Source organism: Panthera onca, chromosome B2 (assembly GCF_046562875.1).
Source record: "Panthera onca isolate mPanOnc1 chromosome B2, mPanOnc1 haplotype 2, whole genome shotgun sequence".
Taxonomy (NCBI): Eukaryota; Metazoa; Chordata; class Mammalia; order Carnivora; family Felidae; genus Panthera; species Panthera onca.
In genome coordinates, this window is record NC_138343.1 from 110,635,546 (window position 1) to 110,657,868 (window position 22,323).

At 35.0% G+C, this 22,323-nt stretch overlaps 1 protein-coding gene across 2 annotated transcripts in view; it reads right to left on the reverse strand.

Moving 5' to 3' along the window:
* TRDN (triadin) overlaps positions 1 to 22,323 on the reverse strand; it is a 388,244-nt gene that overhangs the window by 277,417 nt on the left and 88,504 nt on the right. For both annotated transcript variants that reach the window (XM_060616557.3, XM_060616555.3), the window contains exons 5-7: positions 20,429 to 20,488; positions 5,757 to 5,804; positions 2,050 to 2,109 (exon numbers count right to left, since the gene is read on the reverse strand). In XM_060616557.3, coding sequence (XP_060472540.3) covers positions 2,050 to 2,109; positions 5,757 to 5,804; positions 20,429 to 20,488 — 168 coding nt within the window. The remainder of the gene's footprint in view (positions 1 to 2,049; positions 2,110 to 5,756; positions 5,805 to 20,428; positions 20,489 to 22,323) is intronic.

Here is a 22,323-nt window from a genome sequence, read left to right on the forward strand (position 1 = left end):
CCCCAGTTGAGCCTTCAGATGGGACTGCAGCTTTGTCTAACAAATTAATTACAGTCTTGTGAGAGACTGTGAAGCAGAGAGCTGAGCTAAGCCATGCCCAGATTTTTGAGACACAAAAGCTGAGATAATAAATGTGTGTTGACTTAAGTTTCTAAATTTGTGGTAATTTTTTCACACCAATAAATAATTAGTACAGGATTAAATAGATATTTGTTGAAGGAATAATTGATGCTTGAAGACCTTTATTAACTTTGGAAAGAATACTAGATTTACACTCAGTTCACCTGGGATTTTGCCTTAGTTCAATTACATACTAGTTATGCGAATTGGCCAAATTGTTTTTTCCTCCCTGGAGGTCAGTTTCTTCATCTGTTAAGTTAGGTAATTAAGTGAGAGGATATCTAACATCCCTACCAGCTTCAAGATTTCATATACATTTGAATTTATTTTCATTCAAATCTGTCAAACAGAAGAGAACCAAATAGAATAAAATAATACATATTTAGTTATAAATTTCATCCCGAGACTAAATTCATGCTACCTTCTAGGAAACAAAGTCTTGGTTTATAATCCATCTATCTTTAATACACTGATATTTGGTTATCTCATGAAAAATATTTAGTAAAAAATATATCTGCCTCAAATATTTAAATATTTTGCATTGTGTAGATAAACACCTTGAATTTTGAAAGTAGATTCCAATGTTTATTTAAATGATTAGTCCCTTGAAAATACTGAATTGAGATTTCTAAAAATTATTGTTCACAAAATGCGTGCATTTTAAAACAAGAAAAAGGAATTTAAATTTAGGAGATAAGATTGAACTATCACTTAGAATCCATATTTGTTTAACATCAAACAATTGGCAAATAAATTTAGCATAATATATTTATAATTTAATATTTATGTAATCCTCCAAAATACATAACATTACATTGATATTCTAATTGATTTGGGGGGAGTATATTATTAAGATACTTCGATGGCTTCGATGGCTTAAAATATCAATCAAGATATATGCATTACCTTTATTCTTGAAAAAAACAAATCCTGAATTTGAAATTTCTAAAATGAATCCAAAGTGTACTACTGGTCAAAAGCTATAAGCCAAATATATTGTGCCAGCTTCCCATTGCTATAGTAACAAATAACCACAAACTTAGCTGCTTAACATAATATCCATTTAATATCTCCCAATTTCCAAAGTTCAAAAGTCTTGGCACAATGTGGCTCAAGTAGGTTTTCTGCTTAGGGTGCACAAGGCTAAAATCAAATTGCCAGCAGGGTTGCATTATTTACTGGAATTCAACATGTTGGCAAAATTCTTCTCCCACTGTCCACGTGCTCCCCTCAAGTTTCAAGCTAGCAATGGGTGGCAAGTCCTTCTCACACTTCAAATCACTCTTTCTCTTCTGTCACATGTCTATGCTTTAAAGATTTGTGAGATTACATTTAGCCTACCTGGATAATCCAGGATAATCTCCCTATTTTAGAGAAAACTACTTCCAAAAGTCTCTTGCCATGTAATGTAACATATCCATGAGGATGACCGCAAGTGGTAAAGTTCTTGGGGTTCCAAATTCTTCCTACCACATATGGGAATACTCTTCATCATTTTCTAACATTTCCAGATGCTCTATTATTTTAAGTATTTAGTTTTATTATTCTTTTTTATTATTCTTTATTATTCAATTTAAATGTAAGGCCAAATTAATTTTTATGTACAGGAAATGTTGAATGCATATAATCAGCCAGCTACCTGACACCCAAAATATAATCTTTTAAAGTTTATTTACTTTTTTGAGAGAGAGAGAACACAAGCAGGAGAGGGGTGGTTAGAGAGGGAAAGAGAGAGAGAGAATCCCAAGCAGGCTCTGCGCTGTCAGTACAGAGCTGGACATGGGGCCTAAACTCATGAACTGTGAGATCATGACCTAAGCCAAAACCAAGAGTTGGACTCTTTACTGACTGAGCCACCCAGGTACCCCGCAAAGTGTAATCTTTTAAAGTAAAAAGAATGATTATATAAACTATAAAAGGAAAAGTTACCTTTTGCCACTGTCTTTGTTTCTGGTTTTTCTTTTTTCTCAATTTTTTCCTTGTGAGTTGCTTAAACAGAAAAAATTTATATTAGTACACACCTTAAATAGATTTCAAGACCAAGCTTTCTCTTTATCTCAGCTTTATAGCCAACAAATTATGTACGATTTTGAAGATTGATGATATTAATGAGCCTGATTTAGAAATAAAAAATTACCAATATAATAACAACTATATAAAATCCAATTTAAAAGACTTGGCATAAAGATTTAGAAAGCATTTTGAAAGCTAACCTCACTCTCCTTTTTAAAGTTATTATTCTAAGTAGATTAAGTTTTCAAGAAAGATAAACAGAGAGCAGTTTTATAATAATTTGTCAAAAGATATTATATTATTGTGATGAAACACTTTCTTTATGATTAATTAAAATAAATATTTCAATCAGAATTAGAGCTTGGATTAAAAGCAGTGTTTCTCAACAAGGACATAATTGACATTTGGGGAAAAAATCATTTCTTACTATAAGGGACTGTCTTATGCGTTGAAAAATGCTTAGCATCTCTGGTCCCTGCTAACCAAATGTCCTCCACTCCAATGACATTTTGACAGCCAAAAAGTTGTTTTTGTTTTTGTTTTTTTTTTTTTTTTTTACCCAAGTAAGCCCTAAGAAATGGCATCTTTGGTAGAGAACGACCAAAAAAAAATCATAAATTATATAATCATAAATGATTACTGATCGAGTGCAGCTTCTTAAACGAATAGTATTTGACATACTTGAAACATTATACCTTCTCACTGTTTATGTAACAAATTAGTAAATCAATATAAATTTATTTTCCTAGCTTCTATGAAGTAAAGGTGCTCTGAGACATACAGGAGTTTGTGCAGGTTAGTCATAATTCATTAATCTGTGTAATTTGGTATTTTCCCAAATCACCACACAATTTACAGCATTTATGTATTATTTATTGGAGAATAATGGGAATTAAAGAAATTATAGAAAATTAAATGAAAAAAATAAGAGATTTAATTAAACAGGTGGGTTAAAGAACCAAATTATTCACATTAAAAATGAGAGTCCCAATTATTTCCATTTCTCCAACTATATAATAAGAACATTAATGTCCATCAGCTTTACTTGTAGTATAAAAGACAAAATGTGCTTCAATATGTATTTTACAAACTATTGTTTTAAAACACAGTTGATAAACAGTTTCTCCAGAATCTTGGAGAGATAAGACAAATCTCACAGAAAGCTTCACGCACGATGCTCAGTTGAAGACCAAGTGACCCCTGCCGTTGCAAGTTCACCGAGAGAGAGAGAGCAGATGACTCCCCTTCCAGGGTTTCAGCCTTTCTGCCTCTCAGCCTGCTCCACAGCCATTCCCACTACGATTTGGGATTGTGGGGAAGAGCCTGGACAGTGTTAGCTGAAGGAGCATGATGCCAAGCCAAGAAAGGCCCAATTCACAGAAGGACATGGGGCTGCAGTGTAATGACTTACTTCATAAAAAGCAAACTCCTTTAATTGGTATATAATGAAGTAAAGGACACTTACAATAAAGTATTTTATTCTCCTTTCCAATATGAAAATTTCCTGTAATGTTTCTAATTCAAGAGTGACAAATTCTTGATTATTTTGTAATACAAATATTTAGCTACTGTGAAAGTTGAAAAAACTCATATGAAATATCAGATTATTTCATTTAGTCAGAGTATATAGAACCTAATGCCAATAATTCCGCATAACTTAACAGCAGAAGGGAAATAGACACCTGTTTCTAGAACAAAGAAGGTGGCTGTATTGCAATTCGTGTATATCATCACTAAGTAAACACTAATAAACTAATAACTATTTAATTCAAAATTTTAAATATGAGTATAGAATAAAGAAGATTGAAACATGTTCCCATGGATCTGATTCCTAAAATATTATAAAACATTCTATCTGACTGGAATGTTGCACAGGAAATAGCACAGCAGTCTATGAATATTGTGGACATATGAATCAGCTGAAATCTAGCACAAAGATCCTAGACATGATCCACTCTAACACAAGAGCAACAAAAAAATGAAATTAGAGATTTATTTCACATCATACATTGAAATGGATTTTTTGATGATTTAAGGTTACATGTGAAATATGAAACTAAATTTAAAAACTTGAGGAAATATTAGCAACTGTTGAATTAATTTTTGAATGAAGATCCAAAAACAGAAACACCAAAATAAAATAAAACATATTTAGCCATATAAAAAGTCAAGAATATAAACACACACACACACACACACACACACACACACACACACGTATATACACATATATGCATTCACACATATCCACTCACACAGAAATCCTGAAATTAACTATGAAACCTGAGGAAAATATTTGAAAAAGTGACAGACCAGGAAAATATACCCAAATGACATGCACACATATCATCAGGAGAAATGAGTAATAAGTGTGAATATTTACATAAGAAAAATATATTATTAAAATCATTCTTAAATCCTTAAATCTACAAATAATAAGTAGCTAAAAGATATAGTGGAAGAAAATATCTCCATTTACTCATTTTTTAAATTATGTTTTTTAATGTTTATTTTTGAGAGAGAGACAGACAGACAGAGCGAGCATGGGAGGGGCAGAGAGAGACAGAGACACAGAATCGGAAGCAGGCTCCAAGCTCTGAGCTGTCAGCACAGAGCATGACATGGGGCTCGAATCCACGAACCGTGAGATCATGACCTGACATGAAATCGGACACTTAACTGACTCAACCATCCAAGCACCCCAAGAAAGTACCTCCATTTCAATACCATGAAGCTTTTATTTTAAAATGAGGAAAATACCAGGGTGCCTGGGTGGCTCAGTCAGTTAAGCATCCGACTTCAGCTTAGGTCATGATCTCTCAGTTTTGTGGGTTCAAGCCCTGTATCAGGCTCTGTGCTGACAGCTCAGAGCCTGGAGCCTGCTTCTGATTTTGTGTCTCCCTCTCTCTCTGCTTGTCTCTCCCCTCTCAAAAATAAATAAACATTAAAAAAAAATGAGGAAAATACCTATTTACTGATACAGAAAGGTCTTTAAGATATATTATTAAATTATAAAAGCCAGAATATAGGACACATTATATTTTGTGTAAAAAGTGGAGAAACAGTAAGCTATATTCTCTTATAAATGCATATTGAAGTTCTGAAAGATGCACATAAAACCCATAAAAGGGGTTTTCTGTGTGTACGTGTGGGTAGGATAGAATGCTACTGGAGGGCTGGGAACCAGGCGGGAGGAAGCTTTTCATAATGTATCTTTACCTACTGAACAATGAGTCTATATTGCAGATTCTAAACAAATACATAAAAATTAATTTTTTTAAATTCCAGTCTTATAAGTAATTAAAGAATGCAAGTTAAAATAATGAGTATACTATCTCACCAACCAAATTGAAAAAATATTTTGTGAAATAATATCTTCACTGTTAGCTAAAGCAGTCTCACAACTGCCAGGGGAAAAATGAATACATTTCTAGAAAGTAAATTGGTAGCCAAGTTGGAGTCTCAAATATTTTATTTACTTCAGCCTATGAATTACACTTTATAGATTCAATTCTAAGGACAATATCAAAATATAATTTTAAAAATAAAATCTTACATAAAGAAGAAGAGGTCAAAGAGGGAGGAACCAGTGTGTAAGGACAGCAGTAAGAACAATTCCATACCTTTCTTTTCAGCTTTTTCTTTTTCTTTTGGTTTTTCTTTGTGTGTAACTGGAAAGAAATAGACAATATTTTTCACTTAAATAAAGAGAATAAATAACAAGATGTTTGCATGGCAATTTTTGATGTCAAAAACTTGTCTGCTGCTTTTGAAAATCTTTTTTAACTGGAACGAAGTTTTACATAGTTAGATGTTTAAATATTAAGATAATTATAAATTTTTTATTTCTATTTTTATTTCATACCCAAGCACAAACTTGTACAAAAACCAGGTGTGATTGCAAAAGTAAGAATACACCTCAGCTTTTTCAAATCTTTAACTTCAATTTAAGTAGAAAACTTTAAAAACTTATGCTATATGCCAGAGGATCCTAGCTCAATACGAGAGAAACACTAAAATATAAGGACAGAAATGCAGAGAGATAATTTTCTGAATCTGATGCAAAGTATAATCAAACTAAATTGCATATGTTACTCTTCTACAGAAACGTTCCCCACCCAAAATTTTTGAAAATATTCTGGTATGAGATTAGAATGACACCAAATCCCCTTACAGAAAACTACATTTAATTTACTCTGAACTGAGATCCAATTAATTAATACAGGAGAGCTCAAATTTAAGTCAAAAATTTTCCCCATAATTTAGTCATAACTCATTAATGGCACATCCAATTGTCAGTCTAGAAACATGGGAGTCATCTAGGATTCATCTTTTATTTTCCACTTCTGTTCATTTGCCAAACTCTTTCAATCTACCTTTCAATATACCTCTTGCCCAACTTTTTTTTTTATCCAATATTGCATTCTCTACTTGTCCTTTATTTACACAAAAATATAGAAGCACATGCTATGTGCTAAAGACTGGCAAGATAGACTCTATCCCTGTCATTGTGATGTCAACAAGTGGATGAATAATGGAGGCTAAACAAATAACTGCAAAGGTAGTTAATTGCAGTTGGTATAAATGCAGAAAAAATGTAGGGTGGCATTCAGAGACCTACAGTAGCCTGTGTATTACAGGAGTATCCCTTAGTAGAAGTGACATTTAAGAATGTGAAGATGAGAAGAAATTAACCTAGTAAGGGAGTTGGGAGGAGAGAGACCATTTCAAAATTTGGAGCAGAATGCCCTTCTTGGTATATCAGTATTACAAATATTATTATAATAACATTAACTATTCTCTTGAACCTTTAGATTTAGATCTTTTTCTCTCAGAGTAACCTTTCTTTTTTTTTTTTTAATTTTTTTTAACGTTTATTTATTTTTGAGACAGAGAGAGACACAGCATGAATGGGGGAGGGGCAGAGAGAGAGGGAGACACAGAATCGGAAGCAAGCTCCAGGCTCTGAGCCATCAGCCCAGAGCCCGAAGCGGGGCTCGAACTCGCCGACCGCAAGATCGTGACCTGAGCTGAAGTCGGATGCTTAACCGACTGAGCCACCCAGGCGCCCCTCAGAGTAACCTTTCTAACAGGAAATTCTGATTATACTTTTGACCTGTTACAAATATTAGTATCTCCCTCATGGCTTAACATGGTATCTATTACATAGTAGGTGCTATGTGAAATATAAAAATGTTATTGCTCTAATGATTTGACATTTACATGTCAATCTCATCCTATCTACTTGAATTTCCCCTTGAACTTTACATTCCACTCATATCAAAACAAGTGCAGCTGCAAGCATGCCCTCCCCTCTACCTGCCTGTGCCTTATACTTGAATTCCCACTCTCACACTTCCTCTTGTCAATGCACCTTTTCAGTCCTGACACAGTTGTTCCTCCTTGTAAAGTGTTCTTTGATCTCTACTTATTTTATACACCAACTGAACCATGTGCATAATTCCATTTTAGCAATCAAATAATAATACTGCCAATGTCAGGACAACTGAGTGGTTCAGTTGGTTGAGCTTCTGACTCTTGATTTCCGCTCAAGTCATGATCTCACCGTTCATGAGATCAAGCCCCACATTGGGCTCTGAGCTGACAGCGTGGAGCCTGCTTGGGATTCTCTCTCTCTCTCTCTCTCTCTCTCTCTCTCTCTTTCCCCCTCTCTCTCTTTCTCTCCTTCTTCCCCACTCACGCTCTCTCCCTCTCTCTCAAAATAAATAAATAAATAAATAAATAAATAAATAAATAAACAAACAAACTTTAAAAAATGTTGCCATCGTCCATATATCTGACTTCCTAGTAAGTGAAATCTCTTTAAAGACTATAGCATGTTATTTTATTTTTGTACCCTTGGCTGATCACTTGTCTGCCCCATAGTGGAGTTTTAATAGACTTTTTTGGAGTAAGCCAAATTCTAAAACATTATAAGAAAAACTGCTTTCATCTTCTAGTACAATTCTATTTATTAATGATATGGTATAGATATTATAAGCACTGCTTGTGTTTGGCCATTTAAAAATTTTCTAATTTATCAAAATTTCTTAAATAATTAAACCCCAGTGAGAAACGGGAAAAAATACACCTTAGAACATCTAGACATTATTTTTCCTTACATTTAATAGTCCTTTTAGGTGTTTCTGAGTTACTAAGTTCAATATAAATATCTCACAAAAGAAAGAGAGGACATCAGCATTCACACATGACCACAAATAGCTTATATTGGTTCTTTTGGACCACTATTAATTAAGCTAAAAACTAAAAGAGAATCTTGGCAAAAACAAAGCCTCTTTTAAAAGTTCTCTAGAGGGAACCAAGTTTGCATGAGATAAGCTGTGCTTTTGGAACCTGATTGGCAAGATTCTCAAGAGAACACCTAATCTGTGTCTCTGCTCCTGTGAAGGACCAGACCTCACCCACCTTGGACAGCTGGTTGTCCATTCCACTAAAGGATTTTCTGGCTGATGTGTGCACAGGCATAAATGGAAGAATTAATACAAAATCAAAAGAGCAAGGGGACTGAATTCAGACTCAAATTAGCATAGTAATGCCTCGTTCCTGTTACCCTGGGGGAAAATCTGGTTCCTCACAGTCTAAGTTTTGATTTACAGACACAGTCCTGTATGCTGAAATTTCATTATCCCCCTCAGAAATGGTACCATAACATTGCTCAGTGAAACAGCTGGACCCCTGTGCTCTGGGGAGCTGTTCAAAATGGCAGACAGCCAGTAAAGCTTCTTGGATGAAAACTTCAAACTTTGGCAAGACTGAGCTCAAATACCAAGTTTAAAGTTTCTTTTATCAAAACAATGCAACCATCAGTAACTGACTTAATAATCACTCTAAGATTAAAAAAATAATTTTCTACAAAAACTGTGTTTACTTGTGTACCTCTTTGCTTAGACACTACAAACTGACAGTTTTCAAATGGAAGAAAAAAGTATCTTCCTTTCACCAGCTCTGTTTGGCAAGTTACATCTTAGCTAGGACAGTTTTAGCTCAGGACAAAATAAGCTTGTTGCACCTGCTGGAGCTTAATTTGCTTGTCATCCTTATTTACAAGAAACAAAAGTCTCTTCGGTGTACTGATAATTAAAAACAAATGGAATCCACCAGTTGGAATGGCCCTGATGTTTGGCATCAGAGCTGGCATGGCCCTGATGTTCCTGCACTTGCCCAGACTCTGACCTTTCCCTGACCAGAACATTCAGCTCAACTTAACTCTGCAGCAGCCTCTCGCCCACCCCATGTGGTCCCTCTCCAGCATTCTGCAAGCTGTGCTCTGTGCTTTTACAGAGTGTGGCCCTGGCAACCTGCCGGACAAGCCCTGTGTCCTTTTCTGAATGTACCAGAGCTCACAGTGCACCTGACTCTGAGGTTCTTATCAGGCAAACCCTCCCTAGGCGCCAAATCTGTAAGGATTCAGTGCCAGGCTGCCAGAGTCCTTTTGCTGATCTCTCTGTTCTCAGTTGGAAAAAATCAAGTTTGGTGCAAAATTTTTTTCAGTACTGATGTGCCTAGGCTTTAGTCAACACTAAATAGTGTCAGATATACTCTTGGTTAGTATGTATGTCTCTGTATGTATGTATTTATCTATTTATTTTGTAACTAATCTGTAGAATTTCCATTCTGTGTTAAGGCAAGATGATCTACACATTCTAAGTTGTAATGATGGACTCAATAGAAAAGCACTCCTAAGTAGAGAAACTTGTCAAAGATTATATTACTCATTTTTCCTAAAGGACAAATTTATCATTTTTTATTTAAAATAAGCACACAATTTTAGAGCTGATAGGAGCAGTTAGCCTGAACTTCTTTGTCCCTGGATAAGAAAACACTGCCTCAAAAGAGGCTATTGCAGAGAAGAATAAGAATACAGTGTGATCAAATTGCCAAACTAGTACTCTTCCCCCAACTATGCTACCTTGTCCATGAAGGTCCTGTGCAGACTAGAAACTTGTTCTTATGACCCAAAGTGTGCTGGTTGGACTCTCCGAGCTTGTTACCTACAACCAGTCCTGCAATAATGTACATGCTTCTTTTTCATAATAAAATTACATTTATTTATGCATTAAAGTGCAGATTAGGCAAATTGCCCCAAATTACAAATATCATCTGATAAATGCTCTAAATCACAAAGTATATATTTAAATTCCAAAATATTGGTTTTACTGTGAATTCTGATTTAATTGTATGGGTAATTTCCCCTTCACCTGGGGCTCCAGAACTGTAATCACTTCCTCAAAAGTGAGCAATCACTATGGAGGAGGTGATGCATAGATATTTGTAGAAATCTCATTTCCAGGTTTATCTTTCACAGCTGTCAGAAAAAAGAAAATATATTTTGTACTTTAAAGAGTCAATTAAGTATGACTGAGAGAAGGCAAAAATAAAAGTTTATACAATATAGGCTGACTAAATTAGTTTGTGGTCTTTGAGAGCATTTTTATAAAGGGCTCTAGGATATTTAGATACATTTTAATGTCCTGTCCTCTTTGGCTTTTGAGCCTCATCTTCAGCAAAATCCTTTGCCAGTCTCTGGTTCCAGTCCTATAATTATTTCCCAGAAACAACCCTAAACCAGTCAATCAGGATTATTATTCTAAATTACCCTTTCAAAAAAATATTCTTCTGACCGCATGTGATACTGACCGCATTGGTTTGCATAGTCTCAAAAGATGTATTGGAGTCCTAATCCGGTACCTGAGAATGTGACCTTAGAGTTGGAAATAGAGTCTTTACAGAGGTAATGAAGTTAAAATGAAGTCATTACGGTGGTCTTTAATTCAATATTATGGGTGTCCTTATGAAAAGGGAAAATTTGGACACAGAGACAGATATGCACAGAAGGAAAAAGCAGAGATGTAGGGAGAACACCACTTGAAGATGAAGGCAGAGATTGGAGAGACTGGAGTGGTCCATCTAAAAGCCAAAGATTCCAGCCAATCACCAGGAGCTAGGAGAAGCATGGAATAGCTTCTCCTTTGCAGCTCTCTGAGATAATCAATCCTTCTGAAAAGTCATGTGACTTTAGAGACAATATATAGGTACTATATTTTTCAACTGATCGTTAACAAATAAATTTAATTAACATGTGTAACTGTGAGAGTATAAATTTCTGTTATTTTAAGCCACCCAGTTTTTGATACTTTGTTAACGGAGCCCTAGGAAACTAATACTAATACTAATCATTGGGGTTCTCTTGTGTCTTTTAAGTAAGTTCTCACCTGGTTCCTTGAATGGCCCTTGGCCTAGCTCTTATATATTCCATTTTAGGTTCCAGAGTGCACATCTAAATCCTAAGTCATCCACTCCTCTAAGGCTTTACCAAAAAACTGCATTCAGACTTACTCAGCAATCGAGAAAGGTGGTTATCTCCTCCAGGATGTCTCTTTGTAGAATACTCACTAAATGGTAGTATAAGTGTGTTTTAGATCTCTCATTGGACTAGGCCTTATTCATCCCTAAATTTTTAGTGCTCAGTATGGTGTTTGGCACAAAGTAAGTGCTGTGAATAAATTAATGTGCATTATTGCCTAATGGCTATGGTCAGTTTTTCCATTTATAGTATCTGCCTGCCAGGATATACCCGTCTCCACTGGTTGGCCCACCTTGATGTTGACCATTCATTGGCACACACTTCTGCCATGTGAACTTCTTCCCCATTTCTGAGGTCAGTTCTTTACCCAAACACTAAACAACTCAGGTTGATGTAGCAAATACCTATTGTTCTGAATGCCTAAAAACCTTCTTTTGTCTGGGAGCCATCTTGGATAAAGTTCTCTGATCTGGTTGTAGGTTTACCAACTGGGTTCCAGTCTCTTATGGTTTATTCTCTGAGTAAATTGACATGTTTAATAGTTAAATAAAAGCCTAAATGTTATCTGAAAATAACAATAAAATTTTCCATCCCCCCAAAATCCCAAGGCAATATGCAATAAAAAAAACACAACTAAATGAAAGAAAAAAATGTGAGGAAAATAAAAAATATATTAGTGTTTATCTTCGGATAAGTGGTTTGTGGTTGTCTTTCTTTCTTTCTTCCTTTCTTTCTTTCTTTCTTTCTTTCTTTTTTTTTGCATTTTTCAAATTGTCAAAATTAATCTGTATAACTTTTTTTATTTTTTTTTACACTTATTCATTTTTGAGAGAGAGAGAGACAGAGTTTGAGCAGGGAAGGGGCAGAGAGAGAGAGGTAGACACAGAATCCAAAGCAGGCTCCAGGCTCCAAGCTGTCAGCACAAAGCCCGACACAGGGCTCAAACTCACAAACCATGAGATCATGACCTGAGCTGAAGTCGGATGCTCAACCGACTGAGCCACCCAGGCGCCCCAATCTGTATAATTTAAAAACAATTTTTTTAATCTTTATTTATTTTTGAGAGAGAGAGAGGCAGAGTGCAAGTGGGGGAGGAACAGAGAGAGGGAGACACAGAATCCGAAGCAGGCTCCAGGCTCCCAGCTGTCAGCACAGAGCCCGATGCAGGACTTGAACTCATGAACAGTGAGATCATGACCCAAGCCAAATTTGGACGCTTAACCAACTGAGCCACCAAGGCGCCCCTAATCTGTATATTTTAATCTATTTTATTATATTATAAATTTTATTGTGTTTCCTAATTACATGTTATAGACCGTCTTTGTTTTAATATGGACCTTACTATCAAATTCTTCAATTGCTTCTGACCAAATAAATTTGACAATAGCCCAATTAAAGCCGAATAATGATATATATTTGAAATTAAACATAAAAAACGTTCAAGGAAAAAATAGGAGTCAAGTAGAGATCAACAAAATAGATAAAATGAATACTTCATTAATTAACTCATTCATTATTTCCATGTTTGTTGAGTTTGTTTCTTGTGTTGGTCACTTTGCTAAATGTTCAAGTCATTTTTAATATGATATAAGCACACAAATTCAGAGCTGGTAGAAATCTAACAGACCATTGAGCTTGAATCATAAGAGTAAATGTCAAAAATGACCTAGAACATATATGAAGACAAACATAGTTCTTGATCTCAATGAGTTAGATCAATGTAACCCAAATAAAAAATTGGTGTCAAAATGTTTCATAGTGTGAAGTCAGGGGTATAAAAGTAGCATGGAGAAAATGCCAAAATGCTCCCAGAGTGAGGGACAGCAGAGAAGGCCTATTAAAGGAACTGACAGTCCTTCCGGGAATCAAAGAAATGAATGGAAGACTTGTCAAGTCACTGCACAAGATGGGACGGCAGGCCAGAGAGAACAGTGCGCACAGAAGCACAGAGCTGAGAGATGGCAGAGGGCCTGCTTAGGGAGTGCCCAACAGTGCAGGCTGCCTACCGCAAAGATGATGTTGGTGGGTCTGGGTGTCATGGGAGGGCAACAGGGGCAGAGTTGAGAGTTTAAAGTGTTGAGGAGGAGGTTGCGAACCGGGAAGGTATGTGGGAAAGTACACAAAACTGGACATTTGTAGGGTCATCACTGATTTTATGAAAAGAGTCTTCTAGGCCACGGTAGAAAATGTGGCTTTTATCTCTAAGAGACTGTAATGGCAAAGGATGGATTTAAGCCTGTTAGTAGCATGATTAACATGAATGTGAGGGGTAATTCAGTGAAATTCACTGTCCTAATCTAACTGAGAAATGATTGTGGAGGAGATAACAGTGGGAGAGAAGAGGTGAGAGTAGGATACATTATAATAAAGAAGGAGTAGGACAAGGGGCTGAGCAGGACTGCTCTTCATATTGAAAAAGACCAAGATGTCTATGGAAGGACTGTAACTCAAATGCCTTCTGAAATGAGACAGACCATGTCTACTCCAGGAGTGATGAGAGAGAATGGTAAAGACTTTGGTAAACCATAGATGCAGGCCTCACCCCAAGACAGCCAGTTATACATTGTTTTAAAATACAGCCTGGTCAGTGGAAAGCTCTGTGGACTGTACTTGAACTCTAGGCCATGAGTTTAATTGACAGTGATTCTAACCTTGGTGAGTCATTCAAGTCTTTAGAAGAGCTTGACTCAAACCCTTGTCTTACCTTCCAAACATTAATGATCCCAAAATGGAGTATGCAATGGATATATATTTTAAAAATTATTCAGATGATTCTGAAATCCATCAAGTCCACGCCACCATTGGCAACAATAACCCCTAGTTCTGCAGCTTGAATAGCCTGAGTGGATAGTGATACCTATTATGGTGACCAATAACACAGAGGCATGAAGACATTTTGTGCAAAGGAACTTAATACTAACTTCAAACACACTAAGTGAAAGAAGTCTGTTAGTTACCTGTGTTAAGTCAGATGAGAGTTGTGGAGGAGAATCCAGGGGCTTTTCATATTTTACTTCTTCAGTCATTTTGAGTATCAAAATTAATTAACCACTTGGGCTCTTAAATTAATCAATGTTTTAAATGAAATGTGAAGAGATTATTCAATATAAAAATACTTAGGGTATTCAGGTCATTCTCAGATTTCTGATTTAAAGTACATGCAACTGAGTATGAATTTTTAATAAGGAACTTATACAATCTAAGGAAATTATGGCACTGTCTTGGCCACACATAAACTTTATCCTACTGCTAAAGTGACTAAACTCTTCACATAGCCTCATCAGGAAAAAATTAAAAACAAACGAACGAAAAAACATCTGGCTTCCTAAAATAAACCAAAATAATAGAATTATTCTAACTAGTTCTGGTATCCTAAATAATGAAACATGAATATTTCCCCCAAATCCAAATTCTCTAACAATAATAATTATACAACTTACTTTCAGTATGCTGATAGCTAAAGATTTATAAAAACTCTAATGACAATGTTGCTACCATAAATTTGGTAAACTCTGCCATTCTGTGATTCCTATCTTTAAACACATATATTTTGTATTTAGCTATCAGTCTTCTCTGAAATCTGACCTGTTTGTACTCTTGTTAAAGAGTAGCTGAGTGGGGTGATTTAAATAATAGCCCCCTAAAATATAGCCATGTCTTAATCCCTGGAATCTGTGAATGTTACCATATACGGCTAAAAGGGATTTAGCAATGTAATTAAGTCAAAGATCTTCAAATAGGGAAATTATCATGAATTATCTAGGTGAGCCTTGCATGTAACCCCATGTATCCCTATAATAGGGAGGCAGAGGAAGATTTGAAGACAGAGGAGAAGGCACTGTGATCACAGAGGCAGAGATTGATGAATCTGCAAACCAGAGAAGTACAGCAGGCCTAGAAGCTGGAAGAGGCAAGGAACAGATTCTCCTCTAGAGCCCCCCTGAGCTAGTTTGGCCCTGCTGACAACTTGATTTGGTCCCAGTGAAACTAATTTTAGATTTTTGGCCTCTAGAAGATAATAAATTTCTATTGTTTTTAAGACAGACACTTTTGATAATCTGTTACAGCAGCCACAGGAAACTAATACACTCATGATGTGCCATTTGGCATTTCTACAAGGAAATAAGGACTGTCAGGTCTCATTTCTCATTTTGCTAAGTGTAGAAATAATGGTGGGGAAATTTAGAGGTGGATATTGTTTATTAAGTATATGGTGCCTGCTTTGCAGGTAAGCCATCAAGCAGGACAACTCCAGGTTATATGATGCACAGACAGATGGGGAGGGAACAGAAATGAGTCATAACTGGTAGATATTTGGAAGTACAAGCATTTCAGTCAAGTTGATCAGCAGATTACAAGGTCCTAAACATGGGGATTCAGAGAAAAAGTCAAGATCCTTCAGCTGTGAGAAATTCTACTACAGACATTTAGACATAGTGGAACAAAAAAAGAAGGAAAATGCAATGGAGGGTATACTGGGAAAGCCACATCTTCTTAAATTAGAAAAATCTGAGGTGACAACTTGGGTCTATAAATTAATAAACATGAATCATTGAGAAAATCATTGGGTTCAGATAAACCACAGTATTCTCAGTTTTAAATGGGATTATATCTATCATGTTATATTGTTCCATAGTGAAACATTAGAAACCATAGGTTAAGTATAGTATTTGTTTCATAGTAGATAAATGCTTATATGAGATTTTTAAAAAGGGAATCACAAATACAGGGGTGAAATGGCAATAAAGGTGGTTGAGTGTTGTGTTACAGAATTGTGAGATGACAGATATTAAGATCCTTCAGTCTATAATCAGATGGATATCAAGTGGTCCCAGATATAGGATGAGAAGTAATGTACATAAGAAACCTGCAAGAGATTGTCACTGACCTAATCGGTAGTGATCAAGAAGAATAGTGAATTGACTGATAGTTACTGTTTAAAATTTGCCAAGAATTATTTGAATAATTTCATATATACATTTCCTAATCATTTAATCTTTACAACTATATTATACTCATTTTATATATGATAAAATAGAGGCAATGAAAAATTAATTAACCTGGTTACATACATTAATTAGCAAGGTTACATAGGCAGTAGTTACTAGGTTTGGATTATTTTTTTAAATTTTTTAAATGTTTATTTATTTATTTTGAGAGAGAGGGAGAGAGAGAATCCCAAGCAGGCTCTGTGCTGTCATCCTAGAGCCTGATGTGGGGCTCAAACTCATGAGCCATGAGATCAAGACCTGAGACATGAGCCATGAGATCAAGCGTCCATTAGGAGTTGGACGCTTAACTGACTGAGCTACCCAGATGCCTCTAGATTTGGATTCTGACTCAGATTGGTTAATTCAACACATTTCTAAAAGTAGAAGAAAATAATGATGGCATCCTTCTTTGTCAAAATCATATACTGTGCTCCTAGCTTATTTATTGAAAACACATTTGTGAGTGTTTATCATGAGCCAGGGAAATGGTCTTTAACAATCATGACCAGGACCTTTTATTTAGAACAAATAGCACTAGTTTCTGTAATTCCCTATAGTGAATGTATATACTTTCTTTTAAGACATATGTGCACATAGTTATTTATACCCTCAAAGGATACCCAAACTGTGGACTGCTAGATGTGACTGATCGCTATGTCTTATCATTTGACATGTGGCTCTGCATTCCATAATGGTCATCCAGTCATTTGAAATACTCATAGACTGTGGTTCCTAGACTGCCTTACTCACCTCTATCTGGAAATTAGTTCATATAGGTTAGACGAAAATATATTCCAAAATATTTGGCTTTAAATATGAATGTATTCTGGGGGCACTTGGGTGGCTGTCAGTTGAGTGTTCGACTTCAGCTCAGGTCACGATCTCACGCTTTGTAGGTTGGAGCTCTGATTCGGGCTCTGTGCTGACAGCTCAGAGTCTGGAACCTGCTTCGGACCCTGTGTCTCCCTCCCTCTCTTGCTGCCCCTCCTCCATTTGCGTTCTGTTTCTCTCTGTCTCTCAAAAATAAATAAACGTTAAAAAATTTTAACAACAAAAATAAACAAATATGAATGTACCATAAGACCCTTTTGACCTATAAAATCTTTCATTAGAAACTATCACCCTGGAATGGAATCAATGTTCTTCAAGCTAACTTCTGCCACAGCAAAATATTCAGTGCCCACAACAACTCTGGCATGATGGTATTCTGCTTGCTCACCAGGTACATTTATATCAGCAACAACTTGGTGAATGGCATTTTAGTAATCCAGGAAAGTTAAATTAGGATTTAAAGTTTCTTCTAAGCAAATGTATTGTTCCGCTATTACTATATTAATTCAATATAAGGTCACAAGTATAGACATTACTGTGATCATATTTATAAAATAAATTGCAACTTCTTGTATATAGAAAAAACCAAGATTAATTTAAATGTAGACATTCACTAACATGTCAGAGTTTATACATTAAAATCAAAATGAGTACTTATTGCCAGATTAAGAATTAAAGGGCTTGCTTCTCAGTTCCTTGAAACTGTTGCATTTTCCCTAAGAAAAACATCCGACAAAATAAACACAGGGACAAACTAGGAATAAAAGTTACTGTAGCCCCATGAATTAAAATCATTTAGATAATGTGGAAGGCTATAAAATTAATAATTTTCTATGAAAAGAAGTGGGAATTGAAACTGATCCGTTAACAATTTAAAAATGAATTAGCATATTTATATAGAAGTATTTTGGAAATGTATATTATCTAGGATTAAATATTCTATGGTTTTCTGTATTCTATTTGATGAGTAAATCATCTACATGTAGATTTCCAGGGCTTTCCAAAAGACTTCACACTCCTTAAACCTTTTCAAATACCATATGAATCCCTTAAAGGAAAAAACAAAGAGAGAGACAAAAAGATGTGATTTAGCTTCTATCACCACTAACACTTTTATTTCCCCTAGCCTCACCAGCTTTCACCAGCTTCTTATTTATGTATTTATTTATTTGTTGCCAGCTTTTTAGACTCAGATATTTCCTGGCTTGTCTATAACCATCACAGGCTACTATTACCTTGAACATATTGTATCTTTTCTTATAAGACTTCAAATATTTTCATAAGAATTGAAATTCCTAACTCTCCATCACATATAACCATAACTGATACGAAATGTGGCATGCAGAAAACATATTTATCTACATCTGTGAAGTTATAAAAACACACTTATTTTCACTGAACTACCTGGAAATAAAAAAACAGGCATTATTCTACCTGGATGAGGAAACCAAGCAGTGAAACAGAATCTTTTGTTCATATTCATGCAGGAAAAAAATGTGGAAAAAAGAAACTACCTCTAAAACCCTTGGAAGTCTCAAACAGTTGAAGCTCCATTTTCTCTTTCTTGAGAAATATTCACTTTCCAAAATATATTTGGTCTATTTGGGGAATATATTCAGGTACTAATCTCTAACCCAGTCTTTGAGAAATTTATTTTAAACTTCTGCCAAATTCACTGTTTTAATTATGCAAGACTCACTAGTTTAATAAGCCCACTCTACAGCCCACTGCTCAAAGTCTTTAACAGCAGGATTCTAATAGAGCCAGGTCCAACATGCAAATGGTGCCATCTGTATCACCACATCCACTCCAGCAGCACAGCTATTAAATTAATAGTACAGTCTGCAAGATAAAACAGCAGAGATTCCCATCATGTGGAACCAGTTGAGTTTCTGTTTAACCTCCAGCAGATTGAAACACATAGCCAGTTCAGTCATGGCTAGCTTAGTTAATCCATGCCCAAGAGCTGTGTCCAATTTCCCTGACCAAAGGAATGAAGAACCAAAAAAGGAAAGGGAACGGTAAGAAGACATTAGTTCCCTAAGTACAAATATAAATAGGTTTCAATTGAGTAAGCTTCCATGTCCCTGATTGTATAAGGATTGGCTGACCAGTCTGGAATGAATTCAAACATTAGGATTGAAGACATAATATCTGCTGAATGATTTAAGCTCTTCACAAAAAGGAAGTACAGGAAGTATACTAAAACCGGCATTTTAACATAGATTGACATATTGGTATCCTTTAAGGTTAAGTAGAACTTCTATTGCATGAAACTTCACTATTTGCAACTTTGCCATTTACTGCAGATAGTTTTACATTAGACAGCTTTGACATAATAAATACTAGACAAGATTCAATTTCTATCCCAGAAAAATTATTTCATTTTCTTCCCTTATCACACAAATACAGTAATTATAAGGTTTTAATTTTTGCCCTAACTCACCTAAAAAACACACGAGATTGATCATTGGGGAAACCTGGGCATATTTAGAAATATAACCCTTTGAAAGCTTCCTAGAAGTTTCTTTAAAGTTTTATGGCTACAAGGCCACTCCTGGAAAAGTGATGCTTGATAAAATGAGCAAGACAATGTTCGCCATTATTAATATGCCTCTAATGCAAGATTGCAGTTACTGGATTCATTTGAGTTGAAAGGGATATTAATCATCATGTTGTCACTGTCCATGCACCCCTTGAGGCTGGTAAGAAAGTTGTGGGGCCGTAGCAGTCAGCAGTGAGCCAATAAAATGACTGCATTTCTGTGCCAAAGATTTTAAAGGTTCTAAGTGGCATAAAAAATTCAAGGTTAAAAAAAATTTGAACTCTGACTAATTACAGTAACTTATTCAAAGAAGAAAAAATGTTTGCTAGTAAGTCAAAAATTATATTCACAGTACTATCTCAGTAAGTAAAAACTGGTTGTAAGTCATTTAAAGATTGTCACATGTTTGATTCCAATTATTAAATATTACATATATATTTATACCTGAAGTTAACTGAGAAATAAAGGTGTTCATCTAAACACTACCAAAAATGTTACAACAAGAGTACACTCAACATGAAAATTTTTGTTCCTCCTGTTTGAATACACAAAATATGTATCCTAAACAAAAAAAGAAGAAGAAACACAATATTAAACATTTACCTTTAGGTACTATTTTCCTTTCAGGTTTCTCCTGCTTTTCAGTCTTGTCTTTGTGTATTTCTAGAAAAACATAGAATTTATACTTTAAAGACTATTTTTGAAAATATACAATATATAAACTATAACTGTGATCTAAACTTTAAAATTCCACCATGAAGTCTAAGATATAGGCATCTAAATGGAAAAAGTCACTGTAAAATGTTGCTACATAAATCACTCACTTATTGAAATAAGGGAAAAAATGAATTTACCTCAAAATTAGTGCTATTTGAAAAAGCTTAAAAACTTGCATCAATGAGGATATGTTGTCACTGTTTTCAGTGCTAAAATTGATCACAAACTATAATTATGTTTTATTTCAATTACTCTCAATACAATTAAGAATCCTTAGTAAGAATGCCATTTAGATTGAGGAAGATTTCATTTTTACATATTAAATTAAGAATTTGTGAAATGAACTGTAACTACCTAATAGGAAATATATCTCAGAAGTATTGAGTCTAAGTTATGTTTATAATCAGAATTTGGCATTGCATTTAACCCATAATTACTGCATGCAGATATGACACATTTCATGGAATAAGTCGGTCGTTACATTTTTTTCTAAATATCAGATTTTAACAAATATATTTAATTTGCTGCTAGCTTCAGTATACATACATTGCCAAGGCTTAGAAAATAAAGTTAATTCTGAATTTGCAGTTAATTTGGATGGAACTAAATTAGATATTAGAGTTTACAAATATGATTACTACCTCTGAAAAGTGACTTAGTCTTAATACCATGGTTTCTCTTTGAAAAATGCTAATGAGATTTACTTATTTATTTATCACAACTTTATTTCACAGATGATCTGAGATGGTGCTAATTACTGTACACATTTTAAATTCTCTGTTTGTAAATGTGAATTTTCATTTTTGTAATTTTTCCAGAAGTCTAAAATCAAGACCAACCATAGGAAAATCCTAAGTATCTTCGGGAAAAACAATTAGTGATTTTCACCTGTTAAGGAGGTAATTATCACTGTGAAAATGTCCTCTCTTTGTTTATTCCATGAATCCATCATCACACTATATTCGGGGCCACCCCTTTACCCTTATCCCATCCCTGGCTTTGATATGGCAATGGAGATACAAAAGAGTTAAGATACTTTATCTCATCCCTGGTAAAATTTCTCCAAGTTTCAAAGAAAGATCTTCAAAGACCACAGGAAACTTACATTTGCTTGTCTGTCTCACCATTTTTAAAAAAAATCTGTTCTCCATAGGTCTCCAAATCTTACTCCAAGTGTGTGTGTGTGTGTGTGTGTGTGCGTGTGTGTGTGTGTGTGTGTTCAGATATCTGTTGGCCAGTTATCATCAGTCCTTTTTAAGGTGGGTGAATCATTATTTGGGGGTGGAATAGGTTATTCTGTGCAATCTATGATATTTAGCAGCAACCCTGGCTTCTCCTGCTAAATGTATGTGGTAGTTCCATCCCCTGTCATGAAAAATGAAAATGTCTTTAGACATTGAAAAATGTCTATAAAAAATGTCTTTAGACATTGCCAAATGCATTCTGTAGGGCAAAAGGAGCCCTAAAGAATGTGTTCAGATGACTCAGGACAGTATTTATTTTGATTACCTTGTGCTTTTGGTTTCTGTAGTATTTCTCTAATTATGAAAGAAGAATAGTGTTGCACTATACTAAATTATCATATAGAGGTATATGTGTAGAAAATTTTCATCTGTGTTCAGTTTGCAAAAGCAAAATAAAGTTGCGTCTTATCGGCTATAGGCAATAAAACTACCATAAACCTTATTTAACACACACAAAGAATTTACATTTTTAGAACTGTCTAAACATATGAGATAACCTACTTAATCACTGTTACTTTGGACCTGCACTGCCTGGCA